Source organism: Phacochoerus africanus, chromosome 2 (assembly GCF_016906955.1).
Source record: "Phacochoerus africanus isolate WHEZ1 chromosome 2, ROS_Pafr_v1, whole genome shotgun sequence".
NCBI classification, from domain to species: Eukaryota; Metazoa; Chordata; class Mammalia; order Artiodactyla; family Suidae; genus Phacochoerus; species Phacochoerus africanus.
Window position 1 is genome coordinate 254,181,259 of NC_062545.1, and position 21,116 is coordinate 254,202,374.

The 21,116-nt window shown below is 38.2% G+C and overlaps 1 protein-coding gene across 4 annotated transcripts in view; it reads right to left on the reverse strand.

Annotated features, from left to right (window-relative positions):
- Positions 1–15,701: 15,701 nt before the first annotated feature.
- Positions 15,702–21,116, reverse strand: part of ECPAS (Ecm29 proteasome adaptor and scaffold) — a 102,662-nt gene continuing 97,247 nt past the window's right edge. For all 4 annotated transcript variants that reach the window (XM_047768141.1, XM_047768139.1, XM_047768140.1 and 1 more), the window contains 4 exons: positions 20,354–20,459; positions 19,785–19,873; positions 17,398–17,469; positions 15,702–15,985 (listed from right to left, as the gene is read on the reverse strand). In XM_047768141.1, coding sequence (XP_047624097.1) covers positions 15,846–15,985; positions 17,398–17,469; positions 19,785–19,873; positions 20,354–20,459 — 407 coding nt within the window. In that variant the 3' untranslated portion in view covers positions 15,702–15,845. The remainder of the gene's footprint in view (positions 15,986–17,397; positions 17,470–19,784; positions 19,874–20,353; positions 20,460–21,116) is intronic.

Below are 21,116 nucleotides of genomic sequence, written 5' to 3' on the forward strand. Positions count from 1 at the left end.
CCTCCTTGTACCTGCAGTCATTCTAGCATTAGTCTATTCATTTCGTCGGAGGACCTAAAGCGATGGATAAAGCAAAATGTTCGCCGAGTTAGGAAAACACTTTCACACTTATCTCCACTATTATAAACACAGCTTTACCACAAGAAATCACGGGACAGTGTACCTGTTGATCTAAGGGGGTGGGGGGGACAGGTTGGATCTCCCTAAACAGTTGATTCTTTCATAATCAAATTTAGAAAAGAGTGGATTTGAAAACCAAAATAAACAAATTTAATATGTGTTTGTTTCTGTTTGTTTTGTTTTTGTTTGTTTGATTTGCTCTTTAGGGCCGCACCTGTAGCATCTGGGAGTGTCCAGGCTAGGGTTCAAATCGGAGCTGCAGCTGCCAGCCTACACCACAGCCTCGGCAACATGGAGACCAAGCCTCATCTGCGAGCTACACCACAGCTGAAGGCAACGCCGGATCCTGGACCCACTGAGTGAGCCCAGGGATCGAACCCTCATCCATATGGATACTAGTCAGATTCGTTTGCTCTGAGCCACAACAGGCACTCCAAACACATTTAATATTTGAATCTCCGCTCGTAATCCTCTGCTTGACACACAACCGGTCATCGGCAACCATTTGAAAAATAAGAAAGAACACTGACTAGATGAGCGCAAATAGATGTCAGTCAAATAAATGAGGAAAAGAAAGCACACTTGGAAAATAAAAATCAGTTTAACAATCTTGACTGGAAGAAGAGGAGGAATGCTGAAAGAAACAAATAAATGAATTTTAACTAATACCTATGAAGTTCTGCATCTCAATATACTCTGCCTTTTCAGCTAACAGCTTGGAGGTCCATACACTTGTTTCAGAAATGAGGACATTGTTTGAAGCATTGGATATAACCATTCTGATTCTGGGTAAGAGCCACTTTACACATCACACAAAATAACCTACCTTAATGAAACACTGTGACATCCGCTGTACAGTTTCCTTCATTACTGGGACTCGGACCTTTGTAAGCAAATAGTTCTAAAAATTATACCTAGGCAGTACTCTTATTACACTTGAAAACCCGTGAAGATCCAGGAAATGCAGAAAGTAAACCCCCTTTAAAAATTATCTTAAAGGAGTTCCTGTTGTGGCGCAGTGGTTAACGAATCCGACTAGGAACCATGAGGTTGCGGGTTCGGTCCCTGCCCTCGCTCAGTGGGTTAAGGAGCCGGCGTTGCCATGAGCTGTGGTGTAGGTTGCAGACGCGGCTCGGATCCCACATTGCTGTGGCTCTGGTGTAGGCCGGTGGCTACAGCTCCGATTCAACCCCTAGCCTGGGAACCTCCATATGCCGAGGGTGCGGCCCAAGAAATAGCAACAACAACAACAAAAGGCAAAAAAAAAAAATTATCTTAAAATCTCTTTGCAAAAACATGACTGGACTCCGAGGGTATTGTGCTCACTAAAATCAGTCAGACTGAGAAAGACACCATAGGATATCACTTATATGTGGAATCTAAGAAATAAACCCAACTAGGATCCATGAGGACTCAGGCTGGATCCCTGGTCTTGCTCAGTGGGTTAAGCATCCAGCATCACCCTGAGCTGTGGTATAGCTCACAGGTGCAGCTTGGATCCCGTGTTGCTGTGGCTGTGGTTGAGGCCGGCAACTGCAGCTGCTATTCAACCCCTAGCCTAGGAAAGTCCATATATGCCACGGGTGCAGCCCTAAACAGCAAACATAAAAATAAATAAATAAACTAGTGAATATTTTTAAAATATTATAAATCATTAATTATCTACATGGCACTTAAAAGGTTTTATTGCTTTAGTTACAGTTCACATCATTAACCAAAAAAAAAAAAAATTAGGAAAATTTACTGGCTTATGCATTGATACTATTCTTTATCACCATCAATCTTTCTGCTTTTCCCACTATTTCCTTCCTTTCTATTTTCGAATATACTTGTCTTAAAAATTCCCCTAATTGTCATGCCACATATGCAGCCTGCCATCTTATTTTTGCTCTGTCTTTCAAAGGTAAACTCCTCAGTTTATTTACATGGCTTATCTTACAAGAGTTGTGTCTTCATTGCCTCATCACTCATTTGTCAACATCCATCAATATCACCATTTGTCTCTCAGTTCTTCCTATTTAAAAAACTGGTCTAGATGACAATGATGAAAATAATAATGTTTTGGGAAGGATCTTGTATCGTGACCCTATAACAGGGAGGTGATATATGTCAAATATCTTTCATTATATGATAAATTATGATCTCTGATTTTCTCCCATTGTATCTCCTATCCAGCCTATTAGCATATCCTTTTTTTTTTTTTTTTTTTCCTGTTTTAGTCATCAGTCCCCTAGCAGTTTATATTGTAGGTCTAAACATCATCAGGAATGCTCGGTACTCTTTGGAGTCAGTCTAAGGAATACCTGTCACCACCACTGCCCCCTGTGGTACCTGAACGTGCACGGGTTTTGCTTTTCTTCCGAAAGCTCCACTTTTCCTTCATCGCCATAGTTAGTTCTCATTCACTTGTTAGAAACAGATTATTTCTTGGGGACTTCTCAGCCGGATTTTCTATTTAACGAATTCTCTACAAAACCTTTATCCTATTACTGCAAGAGACAATTTCAAAGAAACTTAGGTTTTCATGCCATTCCTAAGAGTGGCAAAGAAAACACTTTTTTTTCTTTTTTTTTAAAGAATGAAAAATCAGCCCCATTGCCTGGGACTTATATTTCCCATTGTTTCAAAATAGCAGCCAAGAAAAACTGAATTCCCTGTCACCAGCTCTAAATAAAATATTGTTTATGATATACTTCATAAAGTTAGCTATGTGCAAGAAAGAACAGATGCATCCATGTTAAAAATGATAAACATATTACGTAGGGGTCAACAATGCAATTCATTTCTTTTGAAAGTACTGGCTGTCACCTCAGTAACTAAAAATGCCAAAGTATAACAACTGAAATACTAGGTAAATTTAAAACACCTCTTGCTCCGGGGGAATACTTGTCATCCCTGAACAATTTAAAGTGCAGCTGCACTATGCAGAGGTTTGAAACTTCAGATCCTTCAGGGATAATGTCCCAAAGATCCAATTATAACAAACTCTGAAAACTTGAGACAGAGAGTGAACCACAGTTCCCCCAAAATAATTTCAAAAAACTCATAAAAACAAAGCCGTCTACTCCTCCCTGTCCATCCAAGCTACATCAAGACTTTTTTTATTGAATGATTAGAGGGTAGCATACTTAACAGTGTATAGAGAAAAGACAGCCCTAGAATTCTAGGACACGTGGTGTGTTTTTGTTTTTGTTCATTTGTGAAACTAGTCTCTAGTTTTCAGGAAGGGAAGAAAATTTACTCGTTAAGCCACTTGTCCCAAAAAGTGATCAGAAATTTTCTTCAATATATACATAGCGTGAGGGCCTTAAAGCAATGGACATATCCTTACCCACGTCTTGCTTTCTAAATGCAATGCTCACCTCAAAGGAAATGAGGCTCCTTGGAGAAATGGCTGATGCCAAGTCTAGAGCAGGCAAAGGACAGGATGAGCTTGGAGCACCTCATTGCTCTAGAATGTAAGGAAGAGTGCAAAGAATAATGGCATATTTCAAAAGGCTCTAGGCTCCCATTGGCCAGGTCTGGGACAGCTGATTTTGAGCATGAAAATAAACGATGGTAAAAATGGATGCCAATCCATAGAATGAAAGAAGAATGCATGAATTCTTATGGAAGGGATGGAATCAGGCTCTTCTTTAGACTGGGATGTCAAAAAATACATACAGAAGAATGATGTAGTTAGAAAATCATCAATCAAGGTTAAAGGTTATTGCAGTAATAGATGATCATAGGTAAGATGTTACGTGGGCCAAGGTAAGTATCATAGCAGCACAGGTCAAAGTTGGATGAGAGAGAATATTTACATGATGTTCAAGTGTCTCACCATATATTATTAATTTCAAAAACAAGATAATAATGGCCTTACAGTGGATAACCACCTCAACACCACCAATAATGGCACAGACGGACTCCACCTGACTTCTGCTATGATGCCTCAAGCATCACTTCTGCGGTATTCCTCTCACAAATACACAACATGAATCTAATCCTGAGGGATTAAATTGAGGGATCCTCTGCCAAATAACCAGCCCATGCTTGTCAAAAATGTCAAGGTCAGGAAACACAAAAACAAAAAGGCCGGGGACATACATAGTATTCCAGGAGACTGAAGAGGCATGCCAACTAAAGGCAATGCATGGCCCAGCATTGAATAGCACACCAAGAAAGCTTAGTTCTAAAGGATATTATTAGGACAACAGGAAATTGGAAATATGGGCTGAGGATTAGGTAACAGGATGGTACCACAGTTAAATTTCTTGTTTTCCTCTCTTAAATCTATGGTTTTTATTTTGTATTATACTTGGTTTACAATGTTGTGCCAATTTCCACTATAGAGCAATGTGACTCAGTCGTGTATATACACATTCTTTTTCAATATCATTTTCCATCATGGCAAGAGGTTAGATGTAGTTCCCTGTGCTGTACAGTAGGACTTTACTGTCTATGCATTCTAAATGTAATAGTATGCATTTAGTAACCTCAAACTCCCAGTCCATCCCATGAATTTCTTTTTTTTTTAATTTCCTTTTTTTTTTTAGTTAAATTTCTTGATCTTCATAACTGCACTGTGGTTATGTAAGGGAATGCCTTTGACTTACCCTCAAAGTTATCCCTAAATAGTTCATTAAAAATATGGTTTTTAACTAAAAATAGAGTTGCCATATGACCCAGCAATCCCAATCCTGGGCATACAGGCCAGCAAACCATAATTCAAAAAGATACATGCAGTGTTCCTGTCGTGGCGCAGTGGAAACAAATCCGACTAGGAACCGTGAGGTTGCAGGTTCGAGCCCTAGCCTTGCTCAGTGGGTTAAGGATCCAGTATTGCTGTGAGCTGTGGTGTAGGTCACAGAGGCAGCTTGGATCCTGTGTTGCTGTGGCTGTGGCTAGGCTGGCAGCTATAGCTCTGATTCGACCTCTAGCCTGGGAACTGCCATATGCTGTGGGTGCAGCCCTAAAAAGAAAAAAAAAATACATGCACCCCTATAGTCATAGTAGCACTATTCATAATAGTCAAGATGTGGAAACAACCCAAATGTCCATCAACAGGTGAAAAGATAAAGAAGATATGGTACAAAGACACAATGGAATACTATTCAGCCATGAAAAACAATGAAATAGTGCCATTTGCAGCAACATAAATGGACCTAGATATTATTGTACTAAATGAAATTAGAAAAACAAATACCATATGATATCACTTATATGAAGAATCTAAACTATGACACAAATGAACTTATCTACAAAACAGAAACAGACTAACAGAAATAGAGAACAAATTTGTGGTTGCCCAGGGGGTAGGCAGGTGGGTGAGGGGTAGAGTGGAAGTGCAGGATGAGCAGATGCAAACTATTACCTATAGAATAGATAAACAATAGGGAGTTCCCTTTGTGGCTCAGTGGTTAATGAACCCGTCTAGGATCCATGAGGACGTATGAGGATGTGGAATGGATCCCTGGCCTCGCTCACTGGGTTAACCATCTGGCATTGCAGTGAGCTGTGGTGTGGGTTGCAGACATGGCTCAGATTCCACCCCTAGCCTGGGAACCTCCATATGCCACTGGAGCAGCCCAAGAAATGGTGTAAAAAAAAAAAAAAGAGAGAGAGAGAGAGATCTGTAAAAACTCTTGATACCGCAATGGAATTTTTGGCTGTTAGCCGGTCTTGGCTATTCTCTACTCCATTATTCCCCCCAATTTGGTTAAAGTCACATCACCACAATCACTGCAGATAATGGAGGAACAGGGGTAGCTGCCAGATTGCACACTTGTGAGTGCAAGGCATTTAAGGAAATCTCTCTCTGTCCCTACCACTAAGCTGAGCAGAGACTTCAGTGGTCAGGTCCAATAAAGAACTGACACTTGACAGAAGTAGTTCAGAAAGTCACTAAAAAAGAATCCACCAACAGCAACACCCTCTGGAATGGGAGAGGAATCTGATTTCCAGATTTGCCAGAGAAATGTTATTTTTAATGTTCCGTTTTCAACAGCAAAGAAATAGGAGGCATGCAAAGAAACAGGAAAGTGCGGCCCAGATTTAATAATGATAGAGGGGTCAATGCATCAAGAAGATAGAACAACTGTAAATATCGATCTGCCCCTGAAGAGCAGAGCCCCACAACAGTTGAAAGAGAAACTGACAGAATTAAAGGGAGAAATAGACAATGCAACAGTAATAGATGAAGAGTTTTATACTGAACTCTCAATAATTGGTAGAAAGCTAGGCAGCACATCAACAAGGATATGGAAGCCTGGTACAATGCTAGAAACCAGCCAGACTTAATAGCATCTATAGAAGACCCCACCCACCGAAATATACAAATACAGGTACACATTCTTCTCGAGTGCACACAGAACATTACCTGCTGATTTTGTGCCATCAAGCAGTGGTCATTATGTGCTTGGCTTCCGTCCCTGTATGCTCGCAAGATCCGTGTTGATGAGTGTGGCTGCAGTTTGTCCATTTTTATGATAGTCTGTCTTATGATCATAACACATTTTATTTATCCACTCTTCTGCTGTTAGACATTTTAATTGGCTCCGCTTTTTGGCTGTTTCAGCCAATGTTGTTGTAAGCCTGCATGTGTGTCTTTTGGCACATGTGTGCTCATTTCTCTTGAGTGTATACTTAAGGAGTGAACACAGTGAAAGATAGAACAGGCTTAAGTCAACCTTGGTACATTTTTAAGTGTTTTTCCAACATGGTATGAAAATTTAACTATCAGAAGTATCCGTTTTTCCTTTGCTCCATAACAAAGTAACTAAAACTTAGTGCCTTAAAACAAGAGTCATTTTCTTCTATCCCATGGAGTCTGGGTCAGGAATTCAAACTATTTAGGATAATGTTTGGGAGAGACTGTGGAATATGAACTTGGTAAGGATTTGAGAAATTAGATTTTTTTTTTTTCCTTTAGGCAAGAGTTTATTCACACTGGGATCAGAATTGGTGGGCTGACCCTCAGAATTAAAAGGCTTGGTAAAACTATTTAAAAGATAGGATATAGTCCATGAATAAGTAATCTCTAAGGAATCAAAGAGGAAGTTATTTTGTCAAGGAATTTAAAGTGTAATATTGGGAGGTATATATAATAAGAAAGAACACCTAAAGGCACTCAGACAGTAGGCCTTTCATGATGGGATTTTGTGCACATAAACATACAGGCTTCTCCCTACGTAACTCAAAAAAGATTCTAAGCACAGCACTGGAATTGCAATCAGTCATCTCCCCTGACCCCATGCCTGAAACTACTGATCTTATTTGTCACTACAGCTTTACCTTTTCTAGAATTTCATATAAATAGAATAGTAATATACAGCCTTGTCAGTTAGCAAAATATTGTATGCTTATATTCATCATTTCTTTTTATTATTGAGTAGATTCCACTGTATAGACCTATCACAGATGTTTATTCACTAGTTTGGATTTGTTTGGATTGTTTTCAGACATTTGGATCATTTTCAGTTTTGAGCTATTGTGAATCATTCTGCTATTCACTTACAAGTTTTGGTCCAAACATATGTTTTTATTCGCCTTGGGTAAATATCTTAGAGTAAATTTTCTAGGTCATAATGCAAGAATATGCTTAACTTCAAATTGTGTCTTAAAGGTTCTGAAGTTGCATTAACAATATATGACAGTTCTGTTCCCCTACATCTGTGCCAGTGCTTGGTATTATAACTCTCTTTAATTTTAGCCATTTTAATGTGTATCTGGTGGTATCTTGTGCTTCATTTTGTCAGGGAACAAAATTTAGTAATGCATGTTAACAGAGTGTATAGAAAAAAAATCAACTCATTTTTTTAATCCATAACTTACACATATTCTAAAATGCCCCAACCAGTTCCAATGGATTGTCTTTTTAAAAAAATTTACTAAGATATAATTCATATAACATACAATTGTCCCTATTTAAAGTGTACAATTCAAAGATTTTTTTTTAGTGTATTCAGAGTTGTGTAAATATCAGCACAATCAATCTTAGAATATTTCATCACCCATTAAAAAAAAAATTCAAACTCAGAAAGAGGAATCCTTTCCATTGCACTGTTGATGGGCATGTAAACTGGTACAGTCACCATGGAAAATCGTATGAAGATTCCCCTGGAAAATAAAAATAAAACTACCGTACAATCCAGCAATCGCACTTCTGGGTATGTATCCAAAGAAAACACAATCACTATCTCAAGGAGATGTCCAATCTTCGATGTCCAATCTTCAATATCCACTGCAGCATTATCGATAACAGCCAAGATACAAAAGCAACGTAATAGCCCATCAATAGGTAAATGGTTAAAGAAGTTGTGATACTACGTACATATTAAAAAAAAAGAATGAGGAGTTCCCGTCGTGGCGCAGTGGTTAACGAATCCGACTAGGAACCATGAGGTTGCGGGTTCGGTCCCTGCCCTTGCTCAGTGGGTTAACGATCCGGCGTTGCCGTGAGCTGTGGTGTAGGTTGCAGATGCAGCTCGGATCCCGAGTTGCTGTGGCTCTGGTGTAGGCCGGTGGCTACAGCTCCGATTCGACTCCTGGCCTGGGAACCTCCATATGCCGCAGGAGCGGCCCAAGAAATGGCAACAACAACAACAAAAGAAAAAGACAAAAAGACAAAAAAAAAAAAAAGAATGAAATCTTGCCATTTGCAACAACATGAATGGATCTTGAGGGCATTGTGTTAATCGAAATAAGTCAGACAGAAAAAGACAAATACTGTATGATTTCACTTATAAGTGGAATCTAAAAAATAAAACAAATGAACAAACAGCAGAACAGAAACAGAGTCATAGACACAGAGAACAAACAGATGGTTGCCAGAGGTGAGAAGACTTGGGGGATGAGAGAAACAGGTAAAGAATATTAAGAGGTACAAACTTCTAGTTACAAAATAAATGTCATAGGCATAAAATGTACAGTGTGGGGAATGGTCCATAATAATAATATAACTTTTTTGGTGACATATTAACTAGACTTATCCTCATGATTATTTCACAATGTATGGAAATATCAAATCATTATGTTATGCACCAGGAACCAACAAAATATGGTAGGTCAGCTATAAACTCATAGGAAAAAAGATCACATTTGTACTTCCCAGAGGTAGGAAAACTGACTGAAGGTAGCCAAAAGGTACAAAATTTGAGTTATAAGATAAATAAGTACTAGGGATATAAAGTACAACATGATAAATATAATTAACACTACTGTAATATATGAAAATTGTTGAGAGTAAATCTTAAAAGAGTTCTCATTCTGAGGGAAAAAATTATTTAATTTTGTATCTATATGAGATGATGGATACTCACTAAATCTATTGTGGTAATCATATATATACAGTAATCATATATATATGATATATATATTTGTATATAGTCAAATCATTATGCTGTATACCTTAAGCTTACACAGTGCTATATGTTAAGTACATTTCAATAAAACTAGAAGAAAAAAAAGCAAAAAAAAAACCCTACAAATAGTAGCAATTTAACCTATTCTTTCCAAATTTGAATGCCTTTTATTTCTTTTTCTTGTCTGATCTCTATGACTAGAACTTCCAATGTTCCGTTTCATGTTGAATAAAAGTGGTGAGAGTAGGCAACCTTGTCTTCTTAAAATGCTTTCAGCTTTTCAACATTGAGTATGATGTTCATCTGTGGGCTTACCATATATATGGCCTTTATTATTCTGAGGTTCGTTCCCTCTATACCCACTTTTTTTAATATTATAAATAGATGTTGAATTTTATCAAAGGTTTTTTCAGAATCTATTGAGATGATCATATGGCTTTTACTCTTCAAGTTGTTGATGTGGACTATCACATTGATTCATTTGTGGAGACTGAATCATCCTTGCAATCCCTGGAGGAAATCTCACTTGATAATGGTTTATGACCCTTTTAATGCATTGTTGGATTTGGTTTGCTAATATTTTGTTGAGGATTTTTGCATTTATGTTTATCAGTGATATTGGCCTGCAAGTTTTTTTGTGCTATCCTTGTCTGGTATTGGTATCAGGAATTTGGAAGCAGTCCTTCCTCTGCAATTTTTGGAATAGTTTGAGGAAGACAGGTGTTAATTCTTCTCTAAATGTTTGGTAGAATTCACCTGTGAAACCATCTGATCCTAGACTTTTGTTTGTTGGGAGTTTTTATACTACTGATTCAATTTCATTACTGGTAATTGGTTTGTTCATATTTTCTATTTCTTCCTGGTTCAGTCTTTGAAGATTTGTACATTTTTAAGAATTTGCCCTTTTCTTCTAGGTTGTCTGTTTTATTGATGATTAGTTTCTCACAGTAGTTTCTTATGATCCTTTATGTTTCTGTAATGTCTGTTGTAACTTCTTTTTCATTTATGATTTTATTGATTTGGGTGCTCTCTTTTTTTCTTGATGGGTCTGGTTAAAATTTTATCAATTTTGTTTATATTTTCAAAAAATCAGCTTAGTTTTGTTGATCTTTGCTATAGTTCTTTTAGTCTCTATTTTTCTTTTTTTTTGCTTTTCAGGACTGCACCCATGGCATATGGAAGTTCCCAGGCTAGGGAACAAATCGGAGCTGTAGCCACCAGCCTATGCCACAGCCACAGCACTGCAGGATCTGAACTTCATCTGTGACCTACACCATAGCTCATGGCAATGTAGGATCCTTAACCCACTGGGTGAGGACAGGGATAGAAGTCAAATCCTTATGGATACTAGTCAGATTCATTTCTGCTGAGCCACGATGTGAACTCCCAGTCTCTATTTATTTCTGCCATGATCTTTATGGTATCTTTCCTTCTACTTAACTTTGGATATTGTTTGTTCTTATTCTAGTTCTTCTAGGTGTAAAGTTAAGTCATTTGCTACTTTTGTTTCCTGATTTAGGCTTGTATTATTATAAACTTTTCTCTTAGAACTGCTTTTGCCTCCTCCCATAGATTTCGGGTCATTGTGTGAAAAAGCAAAATTTTCACTTTTCTGTAGGTATTATTTTTTACTTGATTTCTTTAGTGATCCATTTGTTGTTTAGAAGCATGTTGTTCCATACATCTGTGACTTGGGAATTTTTTTCTCCTTGTAGTTGAATTCTAATCTCATAGCATGGTGGTTGGAAAAGATGCTCAATGTGAGTTCAGTTTTCTTAAATTACTGAGACTTGTTTGTAGCCTAGCATATGATCTATCCTGAAGAATGTCCCACCTGCAGTTGAGAAGAATATGCATTCAACTGCTTTTGGATGAAATTTTACATACATGCACATACATACGCACACAAAGCACATCCGGTCTAATGTGCTGCTTGAGGTAAGTTGTTTCCTTGTTGATTTTCTGTCTGGATGACCTACTCATTAATTTAACTGGGGTGTTAAAGTCTCCTGCCATTATTGTGTTATTGTTGATTTCTCCCTTTAAGTCTATTAAGATATGCTTAAGTATTTAGGTGCTATTTGCATGCATAATTTTTGTATCTTCAAATGTATTCATGATTTTTGTATCTTCTTGGATTGATTCCCCTGATCATTACATAATGTCCTTGTCTCTTGTTACAGTCTGTTTTAAAGTCTATTTTGTCTGATATAACTATTTCTTTACATTTCCACTTGCATGGAATACCTTTTTTCATCCCCTCATTTTCAGTGTATGTGTACCTTTAGGTCTGAAGTCTCTTGAGGCAACATATATACAGTTCTTGCTTCTGTATCCATTCAGCCACTCTATGTCTTTTGATTGGAGTATTTAGTCCATTTGCATTTAACATAATTATAGATAGGTATGTACTTATTGACATTTTGTTGTTTTTGTGGTTTTTTGTTCCTTTTCCTCTTACTCTCTTCCCTTGCGATTTGATGACTATCTTTAATATTATGTTTAGATTTCTTTCTCTTTCCTGTGTATGTATCTACTACAGATTTTTGGTTTACCATGAGGTGGTTACCATGAGGTTTAATCTCTATATATACCTGATTATTTTAACTCTGAATACATTTTAACAACACTCGGCCTCTATATTTACTGCTTTTTACATATTTTACATCTTCATTTTTGTGTATACCTTAATTACTTAATGAGGATATAGATCATTTATCTTATAACTTTCCTTCTAGCTTTATATGTGGCTGATTTATTATGTTTACTGTATATTTGCCTTTACTAATGAGATTTTTCCTTTCACGATTTTCATATTTCTAGTTATGGGTTTTCTGCTTTCCAAAAACCAACTGTTACTCTAATCAATTAATCTGAAACTTGCCTAAAAGGAAAAAAGAAAAACATAAGAGAAGGAAACAGGCTTGTTAGCTGCTATGAGGGGAAAAGTAGGGTATTTTTCACCTTCAAATTAGATCTTCCACAGCTTAAAATTTGTTTGGCTATTTACAGTATAGGGTATGCCTGTATTTCTGATGTTTTATGTCCATAGCAATATATACTAATCTTAATTAAAAGCAGGACTTCTCGTTGTTTGTGTTCATTGGGGATTACTTTTATCAAAAAAAAATTCAAATTCCTCAATGATTACATCTCTCCATGTATTTGACAGCAATAATTCAGGTGTCTTGCATTTGTTTTGGTTTTGCCTTGGAACTCAGACACGTAAGCCAATAATTTCTTAGTAGAAGTAGCTCAGAACATGGCAGGCAGCAGGGCCTTTTTTGGTCTTTAAAGTATAACTGGGTAATGCCTTGGAAGTTGAACTATTTTCCTAAATAACCCAGTAAAAATTAATGCACTACTTCAAAGCACTGATCATGCAGCTTTTATTTACCACTTAATATCTTCTGGGCATGGGAAAGATTTTCCTTTCAAGACTATCACATGCTTAGCTAGCTTATTACATATTGCAGAGGATTCTATGAGGACTTTGCATATAAAATACAAAAATCTGTTACATATACATCCATTTAACAACAGTCTGTACATTACAATGAGTGCCAGTGTCAAAGTAATTCCCTGTACTTAACAAGCAGCATAAATATACTGTGGCAGCAGCAGATAGAAACTTCCCCCAATGGGCAGACAGTGTTCACACAGTGCAATTGCTACTAGAGCACAGACCAACAAGGTCACATCTTTTTTTCTTTCTTTTTGTTAGTGAATACACAAGTAAAAGATGGAAGGGTAAAGCAATAGAGATTTGGTGGCAGTCAGTTTCATTGTGCAGGTACACTGTTTTACAGGTGGACACACTGGCAATTGTAAACTGGACACAAACAGTAATTAAAGAAACAGCTGCTCTTTGTCACCAAAAAGACAGTTTTATACTTTGATTCCCAATTGCCAAATTTCAGGTACCCCCTCTTCATATATCAATAAATTTGTGAAGATACAGCTAGTGTACTAATTCCAGGAATAAGGAATTGAGCAGACTTTCTAAATCAGTTGCTTATATGACATGTAGCACTTAATGTTGCTAGGGAAAAATAATAAAAATCTGTTCCAGATAGCTTTTGGAAAACGGTGGCCAAAGATATAAATGTACACAGGGTCCTTTTGCCATTTGTTCACGAATACCAACATTCCACAATTACAAACTCTCAGTTATTAACTCTTAAATAAACATGTGTGCACATGCACACCAAACACAAGCTGCACTGGGAGACCATGATTAACGATACTAGTTGTGCAAATGACTTGTCTGGTCAAGATGAAGGCAGTTAAGTGTAAAACTTAGAAATGTGCTTAGAAAACTAAAACAAATTAATTCAATAGCACTAAGCACTAAGGTTCAAGTATCTTAGCACCTCTCTCAGCACCATGGGAAATTCCCAATATTGAATAACAAAATGTTTTGAAAGCATAAAATCTGATGAGGTTTCAAACTTGATATGGGCCAAGAGCACAATCCTTGCCCTTACACTCTTACTTTCTAAAAATACCTGACCTGTATCATATTCTTACCTAGGAAGGGTGTCCTAGGTACCATACATGAAAGTCAGAGGGCACTTCGTGGAGCGGGAAATACTGATATGGAAAACACCAACTACTATCAGGACACAAGCTTTCTGAAAAACATTCAGAGTTGATTTTTTTTCTCCAGGCAAACACCATTCTCAAGTGGAAGTCCATGATATTGTACTTAAATTCATGGATGTTACTAAAACACACAATTCTATTTCCTATTTAGTATCAGCTAAGAGAATGTTCTGGTAATAAGCACATAAATTTTCCATTGCACACCCCTTTTCCAACCAGAAGCAACCCCTGAACATAACACATACAGCTAAGTTTGGTTACTATCTATGGCAGTGTTTTTTAAAATACAGCAACCCATTTATGAGTCAGGAACTTAATTTAGTGGGACTGAAGAGCATTCAAAACCATGGTGGGGAGCTGGGGGAGGGGGGGGGATCAAAGCAAATCACACAGAGTAGGTATCATCTCACAAAACACTTTATTTCAGTTAAATATTTTATATTTTTTTTCTCTCTCTCTTACACACACACACATGCACACACACTCTGCTCTGGGTCACAATGTAAAATGTCAGTTTTACTATGGATCATAGTCGAGACAATTTGAAATACTTTGGTTAATAGAGACCACCAAAAATAATAAACATGGAGTTTCCACCCTGGTGTTAATGTCAGGAAGGGGCCACTAAGTGTAAGCCAATTTCGTGCTTGGAATTCAAGTTGAACTAGAGTTCTCGGTTGACCTTAAGAAATACTTAGGTTAGACTTGTTTTTTCCCCTTACCTTACACCCTTAGGCAGGAGCATGAGCAGTATAAGGAAGAAACCCTATCTGCAATTATTTACTTTGAATGCCCTCATGTTATTCCCAGGCAGCTAATTAAAATGCTTTCCTTTCTATCTCATGGGCATAATGTTAGCATAAAAATGGGTGGAAATTTTTAATTTTTAATTTGTCTTTACAGTTTCGAAGTTATAAATGGTCTACACCAAAGCAGTCATGATTTCGTCGTTGGTTTGTGTTTTGCAAATTACATAACCAAAGATACAGACGGAATGAACACTCTCGTCCTGATCTATCTTCATCCGCTTGCAGAAGGACGACAATGAGAATTACCACATGAGGGTCAAATTTTCCCTCCCAACCGGTAAAGCTGGTAAATAATCATTCTCTGAAAACCAATCATCTAAACAAATGTGCAGCTTCTGAAGTTCAAGAATCCAGTGGTGCTTAGGGAATGGGTCAGTTCCGTTCTGCTGCAAGGACGGTTGTACCATCTCGGGAGTTTCTCAGGGAGGCCAGGGGTAGCACTGATTGGCAGCTGGTTGTAAAGGACAGTATCCTGGGCAGGTCATCAAACACACAGTTTCCAGCCTTGGCACAGGCCTCCGAAAGGAAGCCAGGTCATTTCATAGCCTATCTCTTCAGGGGTAAAGAAGGGGGTTTAAACTAAATGCTTTGTAGAACCCCTTCCAGAAATAACTTCATTGAATTTGGATGCAGTTCTAAGATGTTTATGCAGCTTCCTCTGCAACTTTGTCTATTCCTTTAATAACGGCTTTAAAATTCTTTCAACAGCTATTTCTGTCAGTCTCACCTACAACCACCTCTCAGATATCCAAGGTTTCATTTAGCTCATTAAGCCCAGATACTTTTAAAACATCAAGTAAAATAAAGCTAATAAGGAACAAAATTTAAGGCATTTTTTTTTTATTTCAGCCAAGGAATGATGCATGCTACAGATTAATCTTTACTTTTCCCCACTTGGTTTTTCAAAGAATACCACCATTTCAACCCCCAATGAACATGGCACTTGTCTGTTTCTTCCCCTTCTAATTTATTCTAGATTTTCAAGTGTTTTCTTCAGTAACGATGCTTTCTCCTGCAGCTCGGGTCTGCTGTCTGTCTCCATAGTTGCTAAAGACTCAATTAAGAGCACTCTGCACTCAGATGTCAAGCTTTCCCACTGTTTAGATTCTGAATGGAAAGAGAAAGAACAACAACAAAAGAATCCTTATAGAACAAGCAGGCAGAAAACCCAAAACTATTCTTTCTGCTTTTCCTCCACATATCCTATCCCCAAAATAAATGCAAAGCAACCCCTTGGTAACAGTTCTGTAAATAATGATCACAGGCTTAACAGCTGTCTCCAAATCTATTATCAACAATAACCTGGCCTATCAGGGAGTTTCATCCTCTGTCCCCTGATGGAACAAAGAGAATGAAGCAAGGCTGAAGCAAAGCAGGAAGCAGGAGGCCCTGAGGCAGGGCACACACAGTGACAGAACACCTACTGCCGCCACAGAGAACACCTCTTTATAAGACATGCACAGTAAAAACCATCTTTAATAAATTTCACAACTGCAAAGACAGTTTCAACAGATGACACTTTATTACTCCTTCTTTAAGAAAAGCACCAGAGAACCACAAGCACACTCAAAATTTTAAAAACTCAGAAAGCATGTGAGATACTAAATCTTGCTCATAAGTTTCTGACACTTTCTGGTGATGCGGTTTCAAGCAAGTTGTTTCACCATTTAGCCTCGCCTAGAATATATTCAGACAGATGTGGCAAACTGTGAGAAACTGGAGCTATATCTAAGTGCCTACCTAGCTCTTTTACTTCCACAAGGACAAAATGGATTATGAGACGTGTAGTGTTCCTGGGTGTAAAAGGCCTGTTTTATGGAGCACTCAGTGAGGTGCTTTAGCTGTAAGCAAAAATACAGAAATAGGAACAGTAAATATACACGGTTCCATCTTCCCCATTCTTAATCCATGGGGTTGAAATAATGAAAAAGAGGAAAAAGAAAAGAGGCCTCCTTTTGAAATCAGTAACAGATATACCACCAGGGAAAATACTAACAGTTGTCTTCTGCCATTGATACAACAGACCATGAGGTGAAATCTGCTTTTCAATAAGAAGGTTTAAAAAAAAGAAACACAAAAAAATACAGGATTAAGAGAATTGCCATCAACTTTGATGACTCAGGTAGATGACTGTTAAATGTTTTCCCAACTCCACTTCTCAGTGTGTCATTCTGCTTATTCACATGTATATGGTGAGTTCTGTGCCACTGACAGCCGTGTGCTATAACTAGCCAGGATTAACTCAAGATTCATGATGGAAACGAAATCATTTTTTTCAGATAACTATAGCTTCATAGTGCATTAAAAGTATATAAAATCAATGAATACCAAATTTAACACTTAATAAAATTTGACGGGTTTAACTATATATATTTCACTTCCATGTACATATGTATTCATTTGTATTTTAGTGTATGTGCTTATCAAAAACAAAAACAGAAAACAACAAAGTTCCTAAAACATATACCATCAAGTACCCTGGCTTTCTGGTCCTCCAATCGGAACTATCAAGAACTCACCTTCAAGTTTTTTAAGCAGCAATTCTATCACAGATAAAGCTTCTGTTCTCACAGATGAGTAGGTCTTATTTTCTAAGAAGAAAATCATATAGTTCACATTATTTGCTTTATATGCCTTACAAAGAGAATGTCAAAGATTAAGTTAGTATTACTGAAAAAAAAGACGCTCAGAAATGATAAATTCAGGGAAAGTTACACTTGTTCTTAAGTAAGCCTCCCTTTGCCAATTATCATCAAATACCTCAAATGTGCTACATGTCCACATGCCCTTTAAAAAAAAAAAAAAAAAAAGCCCTCAGCCAAATACACCTATCTCCACAATGAATGGCAATATTTAAAGGACCCTAAGCTGAAAATGAAAAAACACTATCTCAAACAGGTAAGTCATCTTCGCAGGAGACCTAAGAAAGGTCTTTAGGTTTGCATGACCTCTTCACTTTACCAAATGACATTACACAACACAGGGGTTAGGCCAACTCAGGGACACTGGCTGGTTCCCTGCAAAGACTGGTTTCTTAGCTGGCAATTCTTTATCCAAAAACACCTGCTACCTCCAAAAACTGCCGCTTAAATATGCTTCCTTGGTGTCTACTCTAGACACAGCATCTAGTTCACAGTGAAACTGTCTACTGAAAAAAAAACACACAACCAAACCCAAGACAAAGAAAGCTCAAGATGGGCTTATAACGTCCATGTCCTGTTACGCTTCAAAGTACAGAAGCACTTAAAAGAATGATGGTGACCTGGCAACAGGACACAGGAGTCGGATTGAAGGGACTTCCACCAGCTCAATCTGGGACAATCTGAGCAACAAATTAAGGAAAATAATTATAAACCAATAGGGAAATAAAAGAGTCCAAGAACTAGTAAGGATAAGAGGTAAATAAAACTTAGGGAGAGGGAGGGACCCTGCTTATGAGTGGATACCAACTGTCAAGTGGTAAATGTAGAAGAAGTGCTAGAGTTGGAAAATCATCTTAGTAAAAGCTGGTTCAGGAAAAACCCCATCAATGCCACGTCTAGAGAAGACACTGTGAAGAGGAGCAGTGCATCTGCAAGGTCCTGAAGGGCCTTCTCCCAGACGGCTTAGGAGACACTGTTCTGAAGAGGAGCCTGTTCCCCAAGTGGTCCTGAAGCGTGTTCTCAGAGGCTGCTTATTAGACAGAGGGGGGAAACCAGTAGCAGCAAGAGAAAACCGAGTAGTACCTTGCCTGGGTAATCAAAATAGACATGGCCACTGAGGGCAGATGGACACTGTGCCTACTGATGTGAGAGGACACAACCTCACCTACGGAGCAGCCCACCTGGGACTTCACAACCTGCATCTACAGACCAACACCAAGTGAGAAACAGTCTTTTTTTTTTTTTTTTTGGTCATGCCCACAGCATGTAAAAGTTCTTGGACCAGGGATAGAACCTGCACCACATCAGCAACATGAGCCACAGAAATGACAACAACAGATCCTTAACCTGCTGAGCCACAGGGGAACTCCCTGAGCAACATTCTAGTTTAAGGGATGAGGCAGGGTGGGGGAAGGGGGGTTCTTCAAAATTGTCAGTGTCATATATGACAAAGAAAGACTGAGGAAGCATTCCAGATTAAAAGAGACTAAGATAGGACAACTAAATTCACTAGATGATTCTGGATTGGATTCCTTAATGGAGGAGAGGAAAAAATTATATAAAGGACATTACTGAGTCAAATGAAAACCTAGAATATGAATGGTTAACAATAATCCCTCAATGTTATACTATGTCAAGATGGTATCTTTACTCTAGTTATATAAAAGAATTTAGGAGGAAAGGGGTATGATGTAAGCAATATACTTTCAAATGGTTCAGGCAAAATAATATATAGAATTGCAAATAATAAAGAAAATGAGGCAAAATGCTAACAGGTGACTCTGGGTAAAGGATATACAAGTATTACATGCATTATTTTTATAACTTCTATGTAAGTTTGAAATTATTTCCAAGTACATGTTTTTAAAAGCTACTTATCACAAAGCCTTTTCTAACCTCGTTGTTAAAATCCTAAACCACAGTTCAGATTTGTATAAGACATTCCAGTTTGGGGGGGCACATATTGAGTATATTAAATAGGAGAGTTCAGTAGTTGTTCCATAAATTTAGCTCCTAGTACAAAGCAGGGAATATTTGAAGCCTAACTCCTTGAGCTTTAAAATTAGAACTCCCTGGAGTTCCCATGTGTTGCAGTGGATTAAGGATCCTGCACTGTCACCGTGGCAGCTTGGGTCACTGCTGTGGCATGGGCTCCATCTCTGGCCCAGGAAATTCCACATGCCATGGGCGTGACTAAAAGTATTTAAAAGTTTTTTTAATTAAATTAAATTAAAATTCCTTATCAATGTCAGTTTACCACTCACCTAAAGAATATGTGATTGATTTACAAGTTTCAAGGAGAATTTCAGCCAAAGCCTCAGGATCTGCATGTTCTTCTTCTAAAAGCATTAATCTGTACAAGTCAGAACACAAGATACAAATACCAGTTACTAATAAACATTCCAAAAGCTTTCTGGCACATACAATTTCTAACTCTATGTATCACTTGACGATGTCACTACAGCTTTTAGCTTTAAAATTTTTTTTTAATTCCATTGATTTTTTTTTTTTTTTTCGTCTTTTCAGGGCCACACTGGCGGCATACGGAGGTTCCTAAGCTAGGGGTTGAATTGGCGCTGTAGCTGCTGGCCTACACCACAGCCACAGCAACGCCAGATCCAAGCCACAGCTATGACCTATACTACAGCTCAGGGTAACGCCACATCCTTAATCCACTGAGCGAGACCAGGGATCAAACCTGCATCCTCATGGATGCTGGTCAGATTGGTTTCCGCTGAGCCATGACAGGAAACTCCCCCAAAATTCCACTGAATTTATAATGCTAAGGGGTTGGGAAAGGTCAAATAAGTGACTAAACTATGAAGCAAATTACCCCTGAAAAAAGGCATTCATTGACTGTAGGACTCCTAGCTGCACTTTCCACGTGCTGAGTTTTAGCCGTTCACACATCAATTTGCACAGTTCCTGGCGATAACAACCTGGAAAAGACGACAGAACAGGGCAGAGCAGGACAGAGGGTGTGAAGGAGCAAAAGACAGATCGAGGAGGGCGAGAGAGAGGGACAAAGAGATGGGAGCAGAGAGGGACAGAGGGACAGAGAGAGAGGGTAGGAGGAGGGGGAGGGAGAGAGGGAGAAAGAAAACAAATACTTTAATTAAAGCCATGAAATCTCAATGACACTTCAGTAGGAGTTTATGCCTGATTCCCACAAACTTCCCTGATCAGAAATACCCCTTCCCCTACAAGAGCCTATGTTCATCTTCAAGGCAATAGCCTTCTCTGAGGACCTGACACAGAGGCTTAACCACACTGCCTTTTCCCTGTGAAACACCCTGAGTGATGGCCAGAGACAGCAGAATGCCGGGGGCCGGAAACTCCTCTCTGGACGCTCACATGATTCTACATGCTGCAGGCTTGAAGGAGTCAAAGGTGCTTTATCCCAAACCTGTCATGCCAACTGCACTTACTATTGTAAATACAGAATTGATATTATGCCAACTGATAAAACAGGGGTATCAAACTCAACAGAATAGTTATCTTTAAAATGCTGTAGAATTTAGTAAAGTTCACAAATGTAAAAATGGATGGTGGTTTAAAAAAAAAATCCAGAATTCTGCATCTGAATTGCTTCCTAA